This window comes from Mastomys coucha, unplaced genomic scaffold, assembly GCF_008632895.1.
Source record: "Mastomys coucha isolate ucsf_1 unplaced genomic scaffold, UCSF_Mcou_1 pScaffold18, whole genome shotgun sequence".
NCBI classification, from domain to species: domain Eukaryota; kingdom Metazoa; phylum Chordata; class Mammalia; order Rodentia; family Muridae; genus Mastomys; species Mastomys coucha.
The window spans coordinates 66,066,402-66,090,472 of record NW_022196900.1 but is presented as its reverse complement, the minus strand read 5'-3'; the positions used below and the strand labels follow the sequence as shown (position 1 = coordinate 66,090,472).

Sequence of the window (24,071 nt, the reverse complement as noted above, 5' to 3'; positions counted from 1 at the left end):
CCCCCCCCCACCCCCTTCCCGCTTGTTCTTGTTTCCTCTCCAGAAGGAATTGTGCTCTCTATGGCTGCTGTGCCCAGCTCCAGGGTAAATGAGGTGGCTTGCAGGATGGCAGGGCCTGGGCCCACAGCCTGGCTTCCTGTTGCCATGGTAACCAGGAGGCAGGGACAGGCTGCATTCTTGGCCATGTGGTGGGGAGGGGATGAAGGGTTCTGATGAGGAGAAGCCAGGTCTTTCCTTCACAGCCCCCTGAATGGCAGGCCGACCTACCTCAGCGTCAGGGCTCTGGATGAAGGAATCACTGCATGTCAGTGGGGGTTTTGGGCTGGATGTGGTACATGGAGGTTAGACTGTTTTTGAGCAAAACATTCTAGTCACTCTCTGGGTCTTCTGGTGATTGGGGGGTGAGTGGGCAGTGGCAAACAGTCTAATGCAGGAGGCCAGCAGTGAGGTATAGAGGCAGAGGGTAGGAGATGAAGGACTGGATAGGAGAAGGGTTTACAGAAAGGAGTGGATCCTATGTTTTGGGGGCAAGCAAGCTCATGCTAGACAGCTGCTGCCGGAGGGTGTGGTGACCTCCGTACTGTTCCTGAGCAGTCTGTCTAGATGGACAAAGTCGTTTCCAGCATCTTCCTCCTTGGTGGTGGACAGCAGACAGTGTGCTTCAGAAAGTTTTGATCCAGGCCCTGATACCGTCACTCTCCCTGCAAGAGGACTTGAAGGGACATGAGGAAGAATCTCAGGAAACCAGAATAGAGATGTGGGTGCTGGGCCTGGCCTGCCTGTGGTGGGCCCAAATGCCCAGAGGCAGAAATGACTATCCTGTCTGCTAGACGGGAGGTCGTACATCAAAATGGTCAAGCAGCCTTACATTCTGAGCTGCCCAGGTATGGACCCAAGTCTCAGTTCTGTCCGTATCAGCTGGGTGATCTTCTGTGTGTAGGTGTCAGCTGCTTACTCTTCTTGAGCCTCTGCTTCCCCATCTGTAAAATGGGAATGGGACACCCAGGTATTAGGGCTGTGTGAAGACTAGAGAAGTAAATGCAGCTGGGCATGGTGGGTAGGAGTCTGCTGTACCAGCATGTGGAAAGCACTTGCTAGGTTAAGTCTAGCCTGGGCTATATGGTAAGTTTGAGGTCAGCCTGGGCTCAGAAGGAGATTCCCATCTCAAAAAAACCAGATGTCTTCAAAGGAGGGTAGTTATTCTCCCTCTTACATACCCATTTATCCCTTTTAGCTTCATGAACTAAGGAATCCGAGCTCTGAGAGCGTGAGATACTTGCTTACATTGCACAGGCTGTTAAGTTCAGGTACATGGTACAATGTCCAAACAATACAGAGAAGTTGGAGTGGGCGTACTGCCCAGGGGAAAGCAGAATCCTGGTCACATGACACCTGTGCCCCTGGGTGTGACAATCATTTCCCATGTTACTTCTTATCTAGTCTGTCTGTCATCTGGACCCTGACTCTGGAATGGCAGCCGGCTTAGACACACTTACTTGGTAGGCTGGTCCAGTCGGGTGGCCTGCCCTTGCTCAGATGGAGGTCAGAGCCACTGTGATTGGCAACATCCTTTGGCTATGTCCCCTCCTTTACACCTCAGGTCAGCCATGCTAAGTCTTTAGCGTCTCCCTTTACAAACAAGGAAATTGGCTTATGGTTTGCAGGTGGCGGTTGAGCAAAAGAGTATCTAAGTGGACAGAAGGGAAGCGAGGTGCCCAGGCTGGACTAGACTTGAAAGCCATCCACAGACTTCAGAACCTCTCTTCTCCACATTCCTGTTTCTCAAAGCAGGAGATAGATGAGCTGCTGGGTTCTGTGCTTGCTCTCCAGCCTCTTCCAGCCTCCCACCATGGCACCTCACCGTGAGCCCTGGTGCCCGTGGTTTCAGAGATCTGTGTTAAGCCTCAGAACACCTTGGATGGAGATGGGGGCAGATATGTCTAAATTTGCGTGTTGCCGTAATGCGTCCCAGGAGGCTTCAGGTCGGCGGCTTACAGCAGAGAGTGGGCTTTGGTCTTCAGGCAGGTCACCCACTGCAGTTTTAGCTTTGGGATATGGGTCTGCTAGGTTAGTTACATATCCCAGGAGGCTTCCTAGTGCTTATGAGGATGTTGGGTCACATATGGAGATGATTATGAATGGTATTGGGAAAGGCTACGGACATGCTATAATCCCAGCACTGAGACAGGAGGAAAGTCATGAGTGTGAGGCCAGCCTGAGCTACAAAGAGAGACTTTGTCTCAACACCTATCTCCCTAGCCTCTGAAAAGAAACAAAGACAGGTTTGTTCCATTTCTCTGCAGTCACAGTGTTCAAGTCAGCTAACGCCAACGGTTCAGCTATTTTCAGGACCTTCAATACAGATGTGGCTTCTTTGAGACATTCAGTTAGAGGAAATAACCCTATGACGATTTGCCCAGGAACTTCTGGCTTTGCTCACTCATTTAAGACCCGAGACAGAGACTTTCGGTACCTCTGTTCCACCACTGATATTTTTCAATGGATGTAATTAATTTCTAAGCCCTTCTCGGCATCAAGATGCTGGGACGAAGGCCGCAGGTAGCCAAGCAGGGGGCGTGGCCTCCGGTCCTGGCTCTCTGACATAGCGCTGAGCTCCCTGGATCATATGTTGGACCTCTCTGGGCTCTAGTACATTCTGTCAGTGAAAGCTCTTCCAGTATTTGTCCATGGGTCAGGCGATGTATGTGTGGGATTGCATTTAGACAATATCCCTGTACGTGGTCTGGTCCCCTGCCAGCTCCTTGGTGGGCCCTGGCAGCTCTGGTGACTGGCTGATGGCAGGCATCAGATTGCAGACAAGGTTATTTTTATCCTTGGGGTGGAGGGAGGCGCATGATGTTCTGCTGAGTTCTAGAACGGGGTGAGGGAGCAGGGGTTTATGCTCTGCCTTCTTCCTGCTGCGGCATTAACCGGAATGGGGGCACCCACTGAACAAACCCTTGAATTTGCTTCACAACAAGCCAGACTTGCTTCTAAGGCCACATGGGTACTGAGTTGAGAGAGGATTCCTGCCCTGTGTGTCTTTTTTCTTTAACAGTCTCACAGTCAGATAATCGTGTCATGGAGAACAGTGGTGAGGGGAGGTGGATATGCCTTGGAGGTCTTGGAAAGCAGTTCTTCCTGCAGGGAGCCTTTAGGGGCTGGAAAGTATTGAAGACAATTAGCTAAGGGCCATGTGAAACGTGAGAAAGTGAGGCCATGGAGCCAATGATGCCTGTCCCTCAGGCTTCCTCCATGTGCCAGGTGTCATGGTGGCAGACTGTGCCTTCCGTTCCCCCGGCTGTATGTGTGAGTGTGCGTGTACATGGGTTCCTGTGTGTCTGTGTGCAGGTGACTGAGGGCAGAGGTCAGTGCTGTGTGTCTTCCTTGTAGTGTTCTCTACCATATTTGTTGAGACAGGGTTGCTAACCTGGAAGGGTTGAACTGGAAGCTGGTACACCCGTATATTTTGAGGACTTATTTTGATTTCTTTAAAAATTTTCAAAAAAAAAAAAAAAATTGGGACTACCCTAGGAGTAAGAGGGCTCAGACTTGAGGTGTCTCTCTCTGTTCAACTTTAAAAAGAACTTTATGTATGTATGTAGGTTTGTGCCTATGTGGCTGCTCACGGAGGTCTGGAGAGGGGGTCAGAGTCTCTGGAGCTGGAGTTACAGGCAACTGTGAGCCTTCTGAAGTGGGTGCTGGGAACGGAGCTCCGGCCTTCTGCAAGACTCTCACACTCCTCACTACTGACCGGTGTCTCCAGACCCGCTATTCAACTTTCTTTTCTGAGGAAACACTTCACAGGCGTTCCTGCCTTCTACATTGCTGCCTGGACGCTAAGAGACTGTCTCCATATCCTGGCCAGTACTTATTTATTTCCCATGATTTTATTATTTTTTTGAGACAGTATCTGTCTTACTTACTTTTCTGTTGCAGTGACAAAAACACCATGATGAAGGCATCTTTTCTTTTTAAAAGATTTTTTTAATGTATGTGAGTACACTGTACACTCTCTTCAGACACACTAGAAGAGGGACCATAGGATCCCCTTACAGATAGTTGTGAGCCACCATGTGGTTGGTGGGAATTGAACTCAAGGCCTCTGGAAGAGCAGTCTCTCCAGCCCCAACCAAGACATCTTTTTTTTTTTCTTTTAGATTTATTTATTTATTCTATGTAAGTACACTGTAGCTGTCCTCAGACACTCCAGAAGAGGGCGTCAGATCTCATTATGGATGTAAGCCACCATGTGGTTGCTGGGATTTGAACTCAGGACCTTCGGAAGAGCAGTCAGTGCTCTTAATGGCTGAGGCCATCTCTCCAGCCCTCCAAAACATCCATCGGGATGTGAAGCATCACTGCAGCCAGGAAGGCACGGCACTGGGGCAGTAGCTGAGCGCTTACATCCTATGTGCAAGTAGAAGGCAGAGAGAAGAGAGTGCTAGTGGAATGGCGGGGAGCCCACCCCCAATGATACACTTCCTCCTCCAATAAGGCCACACCTCCTAGTCCTTCCCAAAGAGTTCCACCAGCTGTGTGTGTGTGGGGGGGGCAGAATATGACGACACGGGACAAACATTCAGACACATGAGCTTACGGGGCCATTCTCATTCAGACCACCACCGTGCCTCTGGGTATCCCAGGCTGGCCTCTGATTTGTCATTTCCCTGCTAGAGCAGTCTCAAAAGTGCTGGGATCACAGGCAGGCACCACCATGCCCAGCTCTTCCCTGTGATTTTGAGTTTAGCTGTCCCAGTGGGCTCACTAGCCTCAGGCATTTGGCAGACACAGAAACTGGGATGTGAGTGACCCGCTCAGGTCTCGTGGGGTTGATGTGCTGGGAGAGCCATTTCTATTCAGCTCCAGGAGGCCAAGTGGCAGGACTGAAGACACCAGCTGAGGCTGGGTGCTTGTCCCTGACATAGCCTTCTTTTCCTTCTTCTCCATACTGAGTTCAGGTCTTTCTCCCCCTGGGGACCCCCAGAAGCTCAGTGAGAGCTCAGAAGTAAGGCAAGCCCACTGTCTGCACACACAGCAGTCCGACCGATCAGCTCATATCAGCCCATGGCCTCTAATGGCGGACCCAGAGCCCTGGGCTTTGTTCTTTCCTCTGTCACTGGCTGTGTGACTTGGGGTCATTTTCTTCTCTGAGTCTCTGCCCTTCTTACATCTAGAGCTTGCAGAAATGCTATGGAGAGCTACCCATGGTCCTTTGCTGGTGGGCTTGGGGTGACTGAAGCGCCACCACACAGAAGCCGTGTGCCTTTTCTCCTGTGCTTTGTTTGTCAGTAGAGGGAGGTGCTGTGCAGGGTGGATAATGAGAATATGGAAACACCTAACTGACGTTTAAGCTGACATGGTGGAGAGATGCTTGACCCAAAAGCACTGGTTCATTTCTCTACTGTTCCCAGACTTGAAACATGCAGTGTTGGCACACTGTAGCAAGAAGTAACGCCTAGATGCTTGCTTGGGTCCTGGGTGCTGATGACATTGTAGCCTGGTGGTCTAGACCATAGGAAGCCAGAGGAACAGTCCTCTGGGCTCCTTCCTTCCAGTCCTCTTTAGGGATTGGAAACCACAATACCCACTTTTGCCTGGTCTGATGGGAGGAGCCTCCTTTCAGCCACTCCTTCCTTACCTGGTTTCTTAATTTGATTTGTTTACATTCTTGCTCTCAACCTGTATTCTGTGAGGTGTGTGTGTGCCTCTCTCTCTCTCTCTCTCTCTCTCTCTCTCTCTCTCTCTCTCTGTCTCCCTCCCTCCCTCCCTCCCTCTCTCTTTCTATGTGTGTGTGTGTGTGTGTGTGTGTGTGTGTGTGTGTGTGTGTGTGTAGCTAGCTGGGATCTCTGAGAGACTGAGGCCGTGGCCTCCTTTGTGAGGACAGTATCCAGTTTAGGCAACACCATTACATGGTTCAGTGCGGCTGATTCAGACAATGAAGCCTTTCATGGGGCCTGCCTGGTGGCTCCCAGGGTGGGCCTGAGGGCTCTCTTCCTACCTCCTTGTGGGATGCCCTTCTAGCTCTCCATGGGGGCCTTGTCAGAGACAGGATGGGGGAGGGGAGGGAAGAACTCTTGATTGTAGACTGTGTCAGGGATTGAAGCTCTCTCTGCCTTGTGGTTCAGGGGACCAGAGATCACTGGTGTTTTAGATTCTCCCAGCATCCCCCCTGGAGGCTGATGATAACAATTTCCTAACCCCTGCCCCGGGTTGCCCTGTGGCCCTGCTATACTCATGGTAGAAAGGACTGCGTCTGACTTAGTTTCATAGTGCTAAATGTGAGTGCTCAATAAGTGTCCTCTATGGACGGAGGGGGCCAGGAGTGTGTCATGTTTGATCTCCTTAGTGCCATCCCTTCGATAACCCTTGGAGGCAGGTATTATAAACTTTGTTGTTGTTGTTGTTGTTTTGAGACAGGGTCTTTTTATGCAGACTTGGATGTCCTGGAACTCACTATGTAAACCAGGCTGGCCTAAAACTCATAGATATTTGTCTGCTTCTGCCTCCCAGCAATAGGATCAAAGGTGTGTGCCACCAGGCCTGGCTTAGGACCCTATTTCTATGGGCAAGGAAACTGAGGTCGAACAGCTTGCCTGGTACTGTACAGGTTCATTATGTATGTAACTGCACTGGAGCCTAAGCCAAGTGACCCCAACACCTGTTTCATGAGTTACTTCAAGGGCTCCCAAGCCAGCGTCTTCCTCCAGGATAGTCCCTTGCCTAGGACTGCTACTGCAGAATGGACCCGTAAACTCTATGCTTCCCATCCTCACTAACCACTGTAGGGCATTCCCTTCTGGGGTTTTTCAAGATTAAAAGGGACTGCCTTGCACCTGGGAGGCAGAGGCAGGTGGAATTCTGAGTTCAAGGCCAGCCTGGTCTACAGAGTGAGTTCCAGGACAGCCAGGGCTATACAGAGAAACCCTGTCTTAAAACAACAACAACAACAAAAACCCAAACAAACAAAAAAAGAAATACAGGGTCCAGAGTGGACAGACAGTGGACTGGACTGAAGGAGTCCGGATCACCAGGACTTGGCTGCTAGGACCATGGAGGAAATAGAGGGGAAGCCGTTAGGTTGCTTAGCAGCAACCCTGGCTGCTCATCTAGGTATTGCTGGGCAGCCTTTTCCTTAGTGTCTCAAATCTCACTGTAGAGGGTTTGGGCAAAGTGGTCTCTTCTGCTCTGACCCAGTAGGGCGACATGGGCCAGGAGAATGGAAACCAAGTCCAAGTCAGGACTTAAATCTGGCCAGGTTTGGGGTGACCCAGGGTCAGGGCCTGGCATTGCTGCCGTCTGGGAAGGCCTGGTTCTGACCTCTACACGCCCGCCCTCCCTGTCAGCTGTCTTGGCCCTGTATGCCTGACTCTGACTTCATCCCAGGCTTCTGCTGTCTTGGGAGGAGTGGCCATGCTCTAGAGTCCCCATTGGCTAAAGCTTTCCTGCCTGTACACACTCCTGCCTCCTGCTGGCTGGCTGCCCAACTTGGCTGGGAGTGAGCAGATTGCCACGGAGCTCAAAGAGAGAGCGGAGTCCAAGACGTTTATGCAACACTAATTGGAGGACCTGTTCCTGTGGCCTGGGCATTAGCCTGGGGCTCTGCACCCCTCCTTTTGCAGAGTAGGGGGGCAACAGCAGCAAGGTCCTCTGCTTACTCTAGGCAGGTACTCAGCCCTGCTCACTGGAGCATGGCATCTCTGTCTCACAGGGCGTTGACCCCAATGGCATGCCACTGGAAACAAGGCTGGTCAGAACTCAGGCTAGAACCCAGAATCGTGGGTTTAGGGCTTGGCTCAGGGAAGAAAGGGCTTTTCTCTGAAATCGCATAGTGTCTGGGGACAGAATGGGATTTGTCCTTAAGTCTTGTCCTATTTGTCTCTCTGCCAAGGTCTTACTGTGTATAGGCCCAAATGCATCTTGTATCCTTGGCATTTGACTTAGGGCCCAGTGGGCAGAAAAGGCGCTTGTCAAATGAATGAATGATTGATTGAACAAACAAGTCACAACTTCATTAGTCCTGTCTTTAGACATTAGGGAGTCTGAAGGGATGGCCACACTCCAGCACAGGAAAAGGGAGGCTCTCAGGATTGAAGTGGGAGATCAGGAGAGGCTGGATCCCAAGGGCTGACTACTGATTGGCCTGGGCTTAGCTGTTCTCAGTTTCCTCATCTGTAAGATGGGCCAATATCCCTGATCTCTGCATTCCTGGTGAGCATCCTGTGTGGCCAAGGATGTGGCAGTTCAGACACTGTGTGGGCATGTAGGTCTTTACCGTGTTCATGACCACCAACAGGAATCCCCACATGGGCTTCTTTTGTTTTCCCCACCTACCCTCTGCATCTTGCTTCCTGCATTTCCTCAGCTCTCCCAGGGCTTCTGTCTAGAATAGCGGTTCTCACCTGTGTGACCTGTGAGTCCTGACCTCTTTGGGGTTTCACCAATTCTTTCACAAGGGTCACATATCAGATGTCCTGTATATCAGATATTTATGTGACGATTCACAACAGTAGCAAGATTATAGTTACGAAGCAGCAATGAAGTAATTTTATGGTTAGGGGGTCACTATAACATGAGGAACTGTATTAAAGGGTAGGAAGGTTGAAATCACTGGTCTAGAATGTTCTAAGAGCTTCTCATCCTGTGAGAAGATGTTGGAAAACAGAACCTACCTTCCTCCTCTCTGGGCAACCACACCCAGAAATCTAGCCACCTGCATCAACATCCATTCACACTCCCAGTGCACAGCCAGGCTGGAGCCGCCTTTGGCAGTGGTTTCCATGGCAACAGGACCTGCTGCTTCAAGTGTAGCAGCCTTCAGGCTGCCTTTGAGAACCTGAAAGATGGACAGCTGTCTGGTGTGGACTCCCACCCAGGCCCAGAGTCCCTAGATCTGTTGCCCTCCTCTCCCACTGTGGTCTAGCACTGTGCCTGCCACCCAGGGGCTCTTTTGCTGGCTGTCCATCCTCCCTTTCTTCCTTCCTTCCTTCCTTCCTTTCTTTCTTTTCTTCTTTCTTTCTTTTCTTTCTTTCTTTCTTTCTTTCTTTTTTTTTTTTTTTTTTTTTTTTTTGAGAAAGAGTTTCTCTGTATAGCCCTGACTGTCCTGAAACTCACTCTGTAGACCAGGCTGGCCTCAAACTCAGAAATCCACCTGCCTCTGTCTCCCAAGGGCTGGATTAAAGGAATGTGCTACCACTGCCCGGCCTTCCTTTCTTTTTTTTTAATGCTCTTTCCTTCCTTCCCTTTCTTTTCTTTCTTTCTCTTTCTCTTTTCTTCCTTCCTTCCTTCCTTCCTTCCTTCCTTCCTCCTTCCCTCCCTTTCTTCCTTCCTTTGTTCTTTCTCTCTCTTTCTTTCTTTCTTTCTCTCTCTTTCTTCCTCTCTCTCTCTCTCTCTCTCTCTCTCTCTCTCTCTCTCTCTCTCTCTCTCTCTTTCTTTCTTTCTGAAACAGGGTTTCTCTGTGTAACCCTGTCCATCCTGAAACTCACCCTGTAGACCAGACTGGCCTCAAACTCACAGATCTGCCTGCCTCTGTCTCCCAAGGGCTCAGGGACTCTTGGAAGAAGCTGTATCTCTGGGGGGCATAGCAGTATCTCTGGGGGGCATAGCAGTTCTGGGTCAGACAGGCCCAGCTTGTCTCTGTCATCCTAGCAGTCATGGGCTTTGAATGAGTTGTCTTGGGTGTTTTGAAGTTGACAGGTTAGCTGCAGGACCCTTGTGAGAGCTGTGCCCTCATTCCACTGTGAGCTGAACTAGGCTCGTACCTGTCACTGTCATGTGAACACATGGTACTCTGTGTTGCTGCTTCCAACGCCCGGGGCTTTAGTCTCCTCTTGTCCCAGGAGACCCTGAGGGCAGTGTGACTAGCTCACAGGAACAGGACCATGACCAGGTCTTTGGGGCTGCAGCTGGGCTTTGCCTTTGACTCCAGCCTCTTTTTCCTTGTCTGTGACATGATGTTAATAAAGCACCTGCCTCACAAGTTTGTTGTTGGAATAAAATTAGATTTATGCATGGGAAGCACTTCAGAGAGTACACTGCACTTAAGAGCTGCCTGACAACCCCAGTTCTCACTTTTGTTTTTCTTGCAATTGTTAATTGTTTATTGAAAGAAACTACTTCGTAGCCCACATATTCACATTTCATAGTTCAGGAACACAGCTCAGTGATGAACATCTATGGAACTCAATCCAAAGAATTCTTTACATTTGGAAATCACTTTGCACTTGATATCAGCTTTCCTCGTTTCTTCAAAATCTTTCATGGAATCATAATTTCTGTAGAAATCTGCATGTGCCTTCTGTCTTGGTTCAGCACCAAACTTAAGGAAGCTGTGACTCTCAGGGCCACCATGAACCAACAGTATGACCCTGCAGACACTTGGCCTGAGGACCATGCAGTCGAGGCTTCGGCAATACACTGGAAGTCATGGTAGTGAATGCCCACTAAGGCAATGTCCTTCCTAGTTCTCTGAGAAGTGGAAAGCCTTGGGTCTCACTGTTCACAATGTGATCAGTGTCAGATCTTACTATTTCCAGTGCCACTTGACAATCTGCTTTTACTTTGCTCCATTTGTTTTAGAAGTTACTACTTTAAACTTTTTCTCTTTTCTTTTCTTTCCTTCCCTTTCCTTCCCTTCCCCTTCTCCTTTTTTCTTTTCCCCCTCCTCTTCTTCTTTTTCTTCTTTCCTTCCCCCTCCCCCTCTTCTTCCTCCTCCTCTTCTTTTAAAACTGTCTTACTGTGGAGCCCTGACTGGCATGGAGCTTTCCATATAGTAATGGCTGGCTTTGACTCACAGAGATCTGAATGCCTCTGTTTTTCAAGTACTGGAATTACAGGTGTGTACCACCACACCTGGAAATTAAGATGTATAGATCAGTGGAATTAACTGCTGATATTGAGCCCCGTCACCACTCACTAGCTTCAGGACTTTTGTTTTGTTTTGTTTTTGTTTTTTGTTTTTTTTTCGAGACAGGGTTTCTCTGTGTAGCCCTGGCTGTCCTGGAACTCACTCTGTAGACCAGGTTGGCCTCGAACTCAGAAATCCACCTGCTTCTGCTCCCAAGTGCTGGGACTAAAGGTGTGCGCCATCACAGCCTGGCCCAGAACTTTTTAAAAAAAGATTTATTTATTTTATATATGTGAGCACACCGCCATTGTCTCCAGACACACTAGAAGAGGGCATCAGATCCCATTTCAGATGGTTGTGAGCCACCATGTGGTTGCTGGAAATTGTGTATGTGTGTGTGTGCAGGTGTGCCAAAAGAAGACATCAAGGGTCTTCATTTACTACTTTCCACCTATCCTTTGAGGCAGAGTTTCTCTCTGGACCCAGAGCTCACGTTTTCTTGGTTAGGATGGAAGCCAGCAAGCCCCAGGGTTTCTCAGATCTACTGAGTATGGAACTCTGTCTGGGTAGTCATTGTCAGTCATTTGACACAGCCAAAGAACCAACAGAGAAAGTTCTGGGACCCACATATGAGAGGTGGGGCTTCAAGTTTGGTGACCTTTTCCTGTACTCAGACAGGACAGTCCCGTTCCCTCCTGTGAATGCCACACTTTCTCTCCTGGCTCTGCCCACCTTGGAGTTAGGGTTGCAGGAGTTTGTAAGATGTTTAGTGTTTTAGTTATTTTTCCTATGTGGAGACACCATGACCAAGGCAATTTTTAGAAGAGTGTACTGGGGCCTTAGTTTCAGAGGGTGAGTCCATGGTCATCATGGCAGGGAGCATAGCAGCAGGTAGGTGAGCATGGCTTGGAGCAGTAGCTGAGTCACAACCGTGAGGCAGAGAACCGCTGACTGGGAATGGCATGGGCTTTTGCCCCAGCGACCCACCTCCTACAACAGGGCCACACCTTGCAGCTGGACTTTGGCTACTTTATGGCTTCTTCTTTCTTCCACCCTTCTCCACCCTTTTAACAGCTAATACTAGATAGGAGAGGATAAAAGAATAGAGGGGAAAGGGGGTAATGTTATCCTTAGACTACTTCCTGTTGGTAAGGCTTATCGAGTTCCCTGGGGCAAGTTTGATCTTCACTGGCAGGATTAATTTCCTGCTGTTTCTTCTTTGTGCACAATGACTTAACAAACCATGACCACCAACAACCACCAACAACCAATAATCCAACAATCCCCATCCCCACCCTCAGGGCCCTAGCATTTATTTATATACCCTCAGAAAAGTCTCCTGAATTCCTAACATCACACAATTGTAGAAGTTCTCCATACTGGCAAAATCATGCCCCTGCTAGAGCACGAGGCAAATCATAGTCAGCTGCTGTGGACAATGTGAAGCAGCCCCAGATCCCACACCTGGGATTAAAAAGGATCCCACACCAGGGAATTTTCTTTTTCTTTTCTTTTCTTTTTTTTTTTAAAGATTTATTTATTATATGTAAGTACACTGTAGCTGTCTTCAGACACACCAGAAGAGGGCGTCAGATCTCATTATGGGTGGTTGTGAGCCACCATGTGAGATTTCAACTCAGGACCTTTGGAAGAGCAGTCGGTCCTCTTAACCCACTGAGCCATCTCGCCAGCCCGAATTTTTTTTTTCTTTTTTGTTTTTTTCAAGGCAGGGTTTCTCTGTGTAGTCCTGGTTGTCTGGAACTCACTCTGTAGACCAGGCTGGCCTTGAACTCAGAAATCCGCCTGCCTCTGCTTCCCAAGTGCTGGGATTAAAGGCATGCGCCACCACTACCTTTTTTTTTTTTTTAAAGATTTATATATTTATTATACATAAATACACGTAGCTGTCTTCAAACACTCCAGAAGAAGGAGTCAGATCTCATTATGGATAGTTGTGAGCCACCATGTGGTTGCTGGGATTTGAACTCTGTACCTTTAGAAGAGCAACCAGTGCTCTTAACTGCTGAGCCATTTCTCCAGCCCCCACAGGGATTAAAAAGGTCACACACCTGGGATCCTTCCTAAACAGGACTGGGAACTAAACATTCACATATATGAGCCTATAAGGGGTTGGAGAATTCAAAACACCACACTCAGTTTGTTATGTGGGTGCTGGGATTTGAACTCTGGTTCTCAGACAATGCAGCAAGTGCTTTTTAAATTTAATGTATGTGAGTACATTGTAGTTGTCTTCAGACACACCAGAAGAAGGCATCAGATCCTATTACAGATGGTTGTAAGCCACTATGTAGTGGGAATTGAACTCAGGACTTCTGGAAGAACAGAACCTTTTAACCACTGAGCCATCTCTCCAGTCTACAGCAAGTGCTCCTAACTGCTAAGCTGTTTGTCTAGCCCCCTACCACCTTTTTGACTTTCTCAAGACAGAAAGTCAGGAATCAAATATGGCAGCATGTCTATAATTCTAGCTGTCTAGAGGCTGAGGAAGAGCAAGAACTCAGAGCCAAAGCTGTGTGGCTTGTTTAAAAAAAAAAAAAGTCAGTATAAAGGAAGACTTTAAAAGTCACCTGCTAGCTGTAACAAGGACGTAGACACTCTCCTAAGAGGAAGTGGGCACAGGTGGCATTCCCCTGAACTCTGAGATCCTGGGCTGGAGGTGGTGGCCACTCCTGATGAGGCTGTTGGGAGGTGGTTCAAGCAGCTTCTTCCCCTCTGTGTACTTGAGGTATCAGGGTTCCGCAGTACAGAGATGTGCAGGATGCTGACCACGCCGTTCTTACCTGTCTCCAGGGCTTTGCCTCTATGTTCTCCAGTCGCACATCCCGGAAGTCAATCTCTCAACAATCTGGAGACGCTTCCACCATGGCAGAGGGTGAAGAATACCGGAACCCCACGGAGGTGCAGATGAGTCAGCGGGTGCTGCCCTGCCACACTAATCACCGTGGGGAGCTGAGCATTGGACAGTTGCTCAAATGGATCGACACCACAGCTTGCCTATCAGGTGAGGCTGTGCTTCACCGCTTGCCCCGTAGAACCTGGGCAGGGAACTCAGGTTTTTTTTGTTTGTTTGTTTGTTTGTTTGTTTTGTTTTCTAGACAGGGTTTCTCTGTATAGCCATGGCTGTCCCGGAACTCACTCTGTAGACCAGGCTGGCCTCGAATTCAGAAATCCACCTGCCTCTGCCTCCCAAATGCTGGGATTAAAGGTGTGCGCCACCACTGCCCAGCTGGGACCTCAGTTTTTACAGATGATTTCTTCCTCTCATGAGTACCACACTTGTTCCCCTTCTGGTTTTAGGTCCTATTAGTTCCCTGCCTCTGTTCACCTAGTTGTCAGGGCAGCCTGTCCCCCCTACTCTCCTCCCAGTCCCACAAGTTACCCAGTCCTGGGTGTTGGTACTATGCAGATGTCCTTGTCTGCCTCTACTGCGCCCTTAACCACAGTGATTTCCCGACTGGCTGGTAAAGGCCAGACACAGGGACTGACCGTGAACGCTCACGATCCTTTCCATGCCCAGCCTCTAGGGTCTAACAGTGACTTGACTACACCAGCAGGGTTTGAGAGGCCCCAAGGCAGCTGTGGGGTCAGAGAAAGGGCTTCAGAGCAGACCCAGGGCTGAAGCAAGGAAGCAGAGTGCAAGAAGAGTGGGAATTCCTCATGGAGAAACCATTGGAAGATACTTGGTTAGAGGCCTGTGTGACATGGGGAGGCTCCTAACACCTGGCTTTCTTCTCCCGAGCCAGCGGAGAGGCATGCTGGCTGCCCCTGTGTCACAGCTTCCATGGATGACATCTACTTCGACCATACCATTAGGTAAGTGGCCCTCTGGCTTGATACCCTCTTGGTCTCTCTCCAACCCTCAGTCCAGGGCCCGTATCTCCCTCCCCTCACCTACCAGACTGTGTGGCACTTGGAACTGACTCAGTTGACTGATGATGGCCTTGGAGGGTGGAAGCATGGTGTCTCGGGGGTGGAACATCTTTTGTTAGGCGTGTGGGACAGCAATGGGTTAAGCGTGGCCTTTGGCTTTGTGCAGTCAGGTGGGCTTCCTTGTCAGGTTGGGGCCAGGGAAGTTGCCTCAGGTTTACAGTTGGAAAGACTCCTCTGGTGGAGTATGGAGGCCTAAGGCCAGGCTGTGGAAATACGCAGAGCCAGCTGTTTGGGGGTCTGTCATGTGGTGTTCTGGGACTCTGGGTCAGTCAGTTTCTCTCCCTGGGCCTTGTTCCTTATCTGTGAAGTAAAACTTCACTTGAGTTTGGTCAGAAAGTAGCTCTTTTAGCTCAGACATTTGTTCATAGGAACCTGGTCACTGGATTATAGGCAGGGTCACTGGACTGCCTCTGACTTTTAAGTGGCAGACTCTACTGGCTCATCTAAGTATATTGGCCTTTTAGCATCGTCCCGCCACGTGGCTGGTTAGTTATCTCTCCTTCAGTCTTCTGACTCTTCCCCGGAGCTCCTGTTTCTGCCTGGGTTTTCTGCCTGTCCTTTCCTGCTTTGCTTTAGGCTGTTCATTTCCTGGAGAGGATGTTTACGCAGACAGGGGATGCTTCATTACATAGTGCACAAGAGATTATTCCAAAGGGAGACCCCTTGACAAGGCACCGAGGTCTATGCTAGAAGAGTGAGTTAGCCACCAGTGCTTCCCCCTCCCCCCATCCAGCTCTTACTCGGGGATACCTTTATTTTTTCAGTGGCTTTTCAGGCTCCCTCACATGCTTTGCCACTGAGCCTCATCAGGCTGGGACATGAGAAGGCTGCTGAGCCATTGGCCCGGAGGGGTGGGCCTTACATAGAGCTCTTGCTACCAGGCTCACTCCTAGATATGCCATCCACACAGAGGACGTCAAGTACCAAGGCCTTATTCAGGGCTGCCTGGTGCCCTATGTGAACTATTAGGGAAGAATGTCAGCCAGTCCCTGTACTTAGTCACTTGTTTTACTACGTATTCAGTATTAGTTAATGGACTGGCTAGTTTTATGTCAACTTGACCCAAGCTGTCATTTGGGAAGAAGGAACCCCAATTGAGGAAATGTCCCTGTCGGATTGGCCTGTGGGACATTTTCTTGATTAATGATTGTTGTGGGAGGGCCCAGCCCACTCGTGTGATGGCACTCTGGGAAAGTGGTCCTGGGCTGTAAGGAAGCAGGCTGAGCAAGCCATGGGGAGCGAGCAAGCCAGTAAGCAGCACTCTCCATGACCTCAGCTTTAGTGTCTGTCCCCAGGTCCCTGCCCTGACTCTCTTGGATGATGAAGTGTGAGTAAATAAACCCTTTCCTCTTGCTTTTTGTCATGGTGTTTCAACACAGCAATTGAAACCAAGTTAAGGGCTGGGGAGATGGCTCAGAGGTTAAGAGCACTGGCTATTTTTCCAAAGGTCCTGAGTTCAATGGTGGCTCACAATCACCCGTAATGGGATCTGATATCCTCTTCTCGTGTGTCTGAAGACACCACCACCACAACAGAGACAGTGAGCTCTGGTAAGCAGCTGAGTTGTCTTTTTTTTTTCTTTTTAAGACAGGTTTCTCTATGTCTCCCTGGCTGTCCTGGAACTCACTCTGTAAAGCAGGCTGGCCTCAAACTCAGAAATCTGCCTGCCTCTGCCTCCCAAGCGCAGGGATTAAAGGTGTGCGCTACCACTACCTGGCACGACTGAGTTGTCTTTATTTTGCTATTTATCCCTCAGTTCTGGAGATCCATCCCAACTCTTGAATCAGTTTGATTCAACAGTTTCAGCTTGACAAAAACTCTTTACCCCTGAAGACAGTACTGGGTTCTTCTCTCGTTAACATCTTACATTTATATTTTATCAGTATATTGGTTAGAATGCCTTTTTAATTTGTTGACATATTAATAACAAAGGCTACAGTATGAGGTCTTTGTTGTTAGCACCGTCACTTTACAGAGGAGAAACTGAGGCACAGAGAAGCGAGCAAACCTTTTCAGGTCACGCAGCAGGTGGAGGACCAAGGATTGATCCTAAGGAGGCCCTAGGGTCCTTGCTTTATATCAGTGTACTTCATGGGGTTGAGGCTGGTAGGGCAGGGCCTCTGGAAGAGTTCCTGGAGGGTCTGAGTTGACTGGGGGATGGGAGAGGGGCTAAAAGAGACAATCCAAGGTTCTAAACAGTTTATTGGTTGTTCATGGAGGAAAATGGATGCCTACTATACCATACTCAACTCCTCAGGGTAGGCCTGAGGTTAAATACCTTTCACAGGGAGGAATGTCTGGGAAGGGAAGCTTATTGGCTAAGCCCTCTAGGCCTCTAGGTACCTCATTAGTGGAGAACTCTATCTTTTTTTTTTTTTTAGATTTATTTATTTCTTTATTATATGTAAGTACACTGTAGCTGTCACACTAGAAGAGGGCGTCAGATCTCATTTCGGATGGTTGTAAGCCACCATGTGGTTGCTGGGATTTGAACTCAGGACCTTTGGAAGAGTGCTCTTAACCGCTGAGCCATCTCACCAGCCCTGAGAACTCTGTTTTGAGTCTACATGAGCATAAGACATGTTTCTTTTATGCAAGAAGCATGGCACATGCTCCAAGTCAGGAGTCTGGCTGGGAGCAGGGAGTTGCCTAAGCTTTAGGTGTGTGTCCACTGAATCTCCAGGTCTCAACCTGCTCTCCCTTACCAAACTTCCTGGTGTAGTTTTACATCCCTCAACCTATCTCTTCTAAAACTTTTTATTGGGCTGGAGAGATGGCTCAGTGGTTAAGAGCACTGACTGTTCTTCTGAATGATCCTGAGTTCAAATCCCAGCAACCACATGGTGGCTCACAACCATCTGTAACAAGATCTGACTCCCTCTTCTAGAATGTCTGAAGACAACTACAGTATACTTACATATAATAAATAAATAAATCTTTAAAAAAAACCCAAAAAACAAAAAAACTTTTTATTAATTTCATATGTGTGAGTGTTTTGCCTGCATGTATGTCTGTGCACCACATGTGTAGTGTCCACAGAGGCCAGAAGAGGGCTTCAGATCTCCTGGAACTGGAGTTACAGATGGTTATAAGTTACCACGTGGGCTCTGGAATTGAACCCGGGTAGTCTGGAAAAGCAGCAAATGCTCTTAACCATGGAGCCATCTCTCTAGCCCTCTTTCCTAACTTACAGTATACGAGCATCAGTATACGAGTACAGCATATGAGTGTCACATGAACATTGTGAGCAGAAGTCACTCACCGAGCCCCTGCTCTGACTGACTAGTCAAGGGTTGGGTTGAATCATCCTGTCTCTCACTGGGCTGTCTCCATGTGTTCCCAGGGCGATCCACACTAGGACACAGACTCAGAGGTGAGGTGGCTTGCCCCAGGTCACCAATTTGTGGTGTGACAGTTGAAGCAGAGCATGGCAAACCTAGTCTTGTGTGGCCACACTTTGGCCTTGTGACGGGCCGCCCTTCCAAGCTTCGGCGTCAGGCAGTGCGCTCTGCATGTTCACAAGCCACGGTGCAGAGGAGTAAAGGACTTCTTGAGGTCATAGTGATTGAACTCGGCCAGGTTTCCAGCCTTTTGCCCTCCTCACCCCGACAGCTCATCAGCTGGGCACACTCTAGGCACGGGGCAAGCTAGGTGGCTCCCAGGAGATTTGTGTGGACATGGGAAACATTCCCAGAAGGACAGGCTGCACCTAGGAAGAACTGGGCTGGTTGGGTCAACACAGCCCATTTAGAATCCTTGCCCTGCTACAAGTTAGCTGGGTGACCTTGGGCAAATGTTTAGCCTCCCTGACGTTCACTCCCCTGTAAACCTGTCTCCAAGTTTGTTTTGAGATTCAAACGTGGAAATGCACACATAGCTCTTTTTCTTTTTCTTTGTTTGTTTTTTGTTTTTTGTTTTTGTTTTTTCGAGACAGGGTTTCTCTGTTTAGCCCTGGCTATCCTGGAACTCACTCTGTAGACCAGGCTGGCCTTGAACTCAGAAATCCACCCGCCTCTGCCTCCCAAGTGCTGGGTTAAAGGTGTGCGCCACCACTGCCCGGCTCACACATAACTCTTTTAAGTGTCCCATATCCCTGCCCACTCCTTTCTCCAGCCTTTGGCATTGGCAAACATTTGGTAAATGTGGATGGATTGCTTCAGTCACTCACTGTTTATGGAGGTCTCACCCTGCCTCAGGTGCTTGGTGTGATGAGCAAAGCATACACTCCCTGGGTTGGGCTAGGACTCACAATAGAGCATGTAGCCACATACCCTGCACAGGCTGTAGCTTTTAAGAACCATAGAAATGAATCAAAAGAAGAGAGAACAAAAGCCAGGGGCTTTGGCCCAGTGCAGTTTAAAGGCTTGGGAGGCAGAGGTCATACTCTAGGGGGAGTGCTGGAGGGTGAGCTCTGGACACTGGAAGACAGGAGGCTGCCCCCAGGGAGGTAGCTGTAGAGCAAAAAGAGGACTCTAGCTCCTAGACTGGGGGCTGGGTAGGAGTGTAAATTAGCTGTCTATGAAAGCTCTGATTCTCCATCTATGGAACAAGTGCTCATGTTGTCTGCTGGCTTGGTGACATTGCAATTGTGTGACTATGTTCTGGGAGTCTTGAAGTACGCTTGCCAGTCCTTCTCCTCTCTGAGATATGGGCATCTGAGGTACCTGTCCTCCCCTTGATCCCTCACTGAGGTGCTGAGCATCTGAGGTGCCTGTCCTCCCCTTGGTCCCTTACTAAGGTGCTGGGCTTCTGAGGCGCCTGTCTCTCCCTTGGTCCCTCTGGATGGCTTACCTCCTGCTTTCCTCTCCTCAGTGTCGGTCAAGTGGTGAATATCAAGGCCAAGGTGAACCGGGCCTTCAACTCCAGCATGGAGGTGTGTGTGGCTGGCCCTGCTTGGGGGTGGGGTGGCCTTCCTGTTCCACTCTTATCTTTCAGGATTCAAGCCCAAGCCCCTTCACACTGTAGGACTGGCTAGAGTTCCAAGATGACTGGCTCTGGGATAGGAGGATCCTAAGGCCTTCCTTGCTAGTATCCCGTATAGCACAGGAGGGAACGTGGAGTCCAGGGTGGGGAAGGGGTATGCTCAGGGCTTCCACTCTTGGTCAGGCTCATTCAGTAGCAGGTGTGAAGGCAGAGGAAGTCAGTGCTGGGTCTGGTCATGGTGCTGCAATGGGAGAGACTGGACTTTTGTCCACTAGCTCACCTGGATGGCCTCTTTCCACATCTGTACAGTGGGCCTGTGGCTCCTGTATGCAGGGGACTGAAGGTTGGCTTTGTGAGTTACAAAAGACTTCATTTCTTCTCCTGGGCTTTATTTAGATTCTGCAACCTAGCGAGCCATTGATTCCTGAGAGCTACAGAGGCTCTGGGGTAACAGTCCTGACTATGCTTCTGGGCAGTGCACAAATGCACCCCACAGATCTTTCAGTATCCGTAGTGGACAGGGGCTCATTTGAACCCTTTAAGTAATTCCTGGAGGGCAGCTGTGGCCACTCCCATTCCATAGTTGAGGAAACAGATCCTGATGAGAGAAGAGAATTGCCCAAGGTTTTCCAGGGAACCAGAGGGCAGAGTCAGAACCAGCTCTAGATCCTCGGTGTCCCAACCTGGTAGGTGACGTAGAAACTGTATAGGTCCAGCCTGGGTGGCTCTTCAGCCTCACTGAAGCTGCAAGCCCTTGAGTCGCGTCTTCCTGTCCTCCTCTTCCCACGCCCCTCTCCCTCTGCAGGTGGGAATCCAGGTGGTCTCTGAAGATCTGTGCTCTGAGAAGCAGTGGAGCGTCTGCAAGGCCTTGGCCACCTTCGTGGCCCACCGGGAGCTCTCTAAGGTAGCCTGCTGTCCCAGCTGCTCTGCCAGACCCTCATTACCCCGAGCAGGACCCTCTGTGATTCCACCCAGGTGCCTGCGCCTTTCCCCATCTCTTCCTGCACATTTAAATGTCTTCAGATCACTGTGTTCTAAACAGACACATCTATTTTCTGGGCCTCTGCCCAAGAAGGGATCTTGGAGGACATTTAGAGAGGACTATGCCCTGTCAGGTTGCAATGGAGACAAGACGATGGGCACAGAGGGGAGAGATCTCTGGAGCTCCTCTCCCCCAGCAGCCCAGGCCCACCAGGTACCAGCTTCGGGCAGCAGGCCATTGTGCCGTCTCAGGAAACTTGTGTACCTTGTCTCCTGGTCAACAGGTGAAGCTAAAGCAGGTCATCCCATTGACAGAGGAGGAGAAGACCGAGCATGGGGTGGCGGCTGAGCGCCGGCGTATGCGACTGGTCTACACAGACACCATCAAGGATCTCCTAACCCACTATGTCATCCAGGATGGTATGTGCATAAGAGGGCAGCCAGGCATACTCAGGAGGGAAGCCGGTGTCCTCACACCCACTTTGAATGGAGGGAGGAAGGGATCATACTATGAGCCTCTGTCCCTGGTGGCCTCAGGCTGCACTGTCCTCCTTGGCATGACTATCCCATCCAGGGAAAGCAGGTAGTGGGGCCACTCACTCACAGTCCAGAAGCAGTGCAAATGGAGTGGGGTCCTAGAGAAATCTCTGTCAGCCATTGTGTCCTTAGGCCTCTAGGAGAGATGGCATGTGAGAAGGTAGTGCTGGATTAGGCTTTGAAGATATGTAGGAGTTTTAAAAAGCATTTCTGTGTAAATGTGTGTGTGTGTGTGTTTTCTTCCTCCCCTCCCTCCCCAAAATTAAAAAGCTAAAAAGCAAGTCTCCCTCCGTGCTCTCTCCCTCCCTGAGCTCAGGCCATCTCCCCAGAGGCAAGGGCTGCTACCTGGTTTTCAATATATTTCTAGAGGTTCTTTCTGTAGATTTAAGCAAAGCAAATGTTATTTAGTTCCCTGGTTTTACCCTGCCGGGAACACAGAGGAGGGCACATTGTTCTGTATTTTGATCTTGATTTTTTTCCCCCCTCTTGATGGTTATTCTCTTGTTGGTGCAGGATAACCTGTCTGCCTTGGACTGGGTGGGATTCTGGCAGGAGGTGAGGAAGGTGTTCCACAGAATGAAGGCTCCGGGGGCAGAGACAGGGACGCTGGGGCTCTTTGTCCATCTCTATGTTCTTGTGTGAGGACTTTCTTGGCACTGAAATTGAAGGAGCCAGTTTTCAGATGAATAAAAAGTAATTCAGGCTGGGCAGTGGTGGCACATGCCTTTAATCCCAGCACTTGGGAGGCAGAGGCAGGCAGATTTCTGAGTTCGAGGCCAGCCTGATCTACAGAGTGAGTTCCAGGACAGCCGAGGAGACACAGAGAAACCCTGTCTCTAAAAAAAAAAAAAAACAAAAAAACAAAAAAACCAACAACAACAACAAAAAGTAATTCAGGGCTGGTGAGATGGCTCAGTGGGTAAGAGCACCAACTGCTCTTCCAAAGGTCCTGAGTTCAAATCCCAGCAACCACATGGTGGCTCACAACCACTCTTAATGAGACCTTATGTCCTCTTCTGGTGCGTCTGAAGACAGCTACAGTGTACTTGTGTATAATAATAAATAAATCTTTAAAAAAAAAAGTAATTCAGCTGAGCAAAGTGACAGCAGTAATCTAGCACTCTAGAGGTTGAGGCAGGAGGATCAGGAGTTAAGAGACCAGCCTTGATTACATATGAAGTCAAAGGCCACCCCAGAATACATAGGGAGATCCTGTCTCAAAACAATTTAAAACTGATGTTGGCTGGGTATGGTAGAACATATCAGCAGTTCCAGCAGTGACACAGGAGTCTAAGGCAGGAGGATAGGAGTTCAGGACCACCTTGAGCCCTGGTGCTGGGCTCAGGGGATGGCTGGAGGGAACCTAGCTCTTCCAGTCAGTCCCAGGGATCTGTCTGTTCCATCACGGCCCTTTCAAATCCCTCCTGTGCAGACAGTTTGCCTCCAAGGGCCAGTCTAGATCCCTCTGCCTGGAATGCAGACCTCAGACTAATGCTTTAGCTCTGTGCATGTGTCCTCCCTCAGCTTAGCCATGCCTCTCTCACATCCGCCAGCACCTACTACAGACTCAAGCCTAGATAATTTTCAGCTTCTGCTTCCCTGTCCCTTCTTTGTCTCCTGTGACATCTCACAGGGCCCTTCCCCTGAGTGAATGCCATCTTTCTGCCGGGTGCTTCTTTCTTAGGATTCTGGAGACACATGACAAGCACCTGGGTTTCAGTCCGGCATGTTGGCATCGGCTTCCTGGACCTCAAGGCCATGCTTGCTCATTAGCTTTTCTTTCCCTGGGTATGCTAATGCCACTTCTGCAAGGAACAGGGACCAGTCAGGGTATCGGACTGTCCTGAGAGTGTAGCTACCGACTATGAGCTGAGCACACTTCAGCTACAACCATCCCTCGTGGACCCCCAGTACTGTGTGCTTGGGGCTGACACTTGCTTCTTCTAGATGGGTGTCTGAGAGCCAGTGGTGGGCTAGATGTATCCATTGTCATCATACAGCCTGTGTTTGGTGGAGCAGGGGTTGGCTCAGGCGTGCCCTGTCTCATAGCTGTGCTGTCTGCTACCTTGTGGCAAGCTTATAGCCTTCCTTCCATGCCTCCCAGGGCCAGTGTAGGCCTTGTGATCACTTGGTGGTAGTTAATTAATGTTTCAGGGTATGGCGGGGGAGGGTCATTGTCCCAGGGCTTCTATGGACAGTCTATTCCTAGGGACCTTCTCATCTGCTTGCCTTCCTCCCTGACCAGATCTGGACAAGGACTGCAGCAATATGGTGCCAGCCGAGAAGACCCGAGTGGAGAGTGTGGAGCTGGTGCTGCCTCCTCATGCCAATCACCAAGGCAATACCTTTGGGGGCCAGATCATGGCCTGGATGGAGAACGTGGCCACCATTGCAGCCAGGTGGGACAGTCTCTGGATGCCTTCTTGCCTCTGTTTCCGGAGGCTGTTTCCTCGGCAAGAGGAACCCTTGCTGGTCTCAGCACTCAAAGCTCCAGAAGCTTGGGTATTCTGCTAGGATCACCCTGGATTTCCACACCTATAGAGCCAGAGAGGAGCCATTTCTGTAAGCTGGTCATGCTTCCTTCTTCTCTCCACTCATTACCGCATTCCTTGTAGCTGCTGGGAGTCTCCACAGCAGCCTGACCCTGACGTCTCCCCTTGATCTGGCTTTATCTGAACTCCCGTAGTAACTGCTCCTTCAGGCTCTCTTCCTGCTCAACTTTTCTAGCCCCTGATTTTGCTTCTGGTGTGACCTCCCATGGATCAGCATACTATCCAGCCCCACCATAAAGCCACCTCGGACTGATGCCTCTTTCTAGTGGCAGAAATGAGTT

General features: G+C 49.6%; 1 protein-coding gene across 2 annotated transcripts in view; it reads left to right on the top strand.

Annotated features, from left to right (window-relative positions):
* The window catches only part of Acot11 (acyl-CoA thioesterase 11), a 59,434-nt gene that overhangs the window by 19,460 nt on the left and 15,903 nt on the right, over positions 1-24,071 (top strand). For both annotated transcript variants that reach the window (XM_031378052.1, XM_031378053.1), the window contains exons 2-7: positions 13,658-13,868; positions 14,611-14,680; positions 19,610-19,670; positions 20,526-20,624; positions 20,986-21,121; positions 23,484-23,637. In XM_031378052.1, the coding sequence (XP_031233912.1) occupies positions 13,670-13,868; positions 14,611-14,680; positions 19,610-19,670; positions 20,526-20,624; positions 20,986-21,121; positions 23,484-23,637 (719 nt within the window). In that variant the 5' untranslated portion in view covers positions 13,658-13,669. The remainder of the gene's footprint in view (positions 1-13,657; positions 13,869-14,610; positions 14,681-19,609; positions 19,671-20,525; positions 20,625-20,985; positions 21,122-23,483; positions 23,638-24,071) is intronic.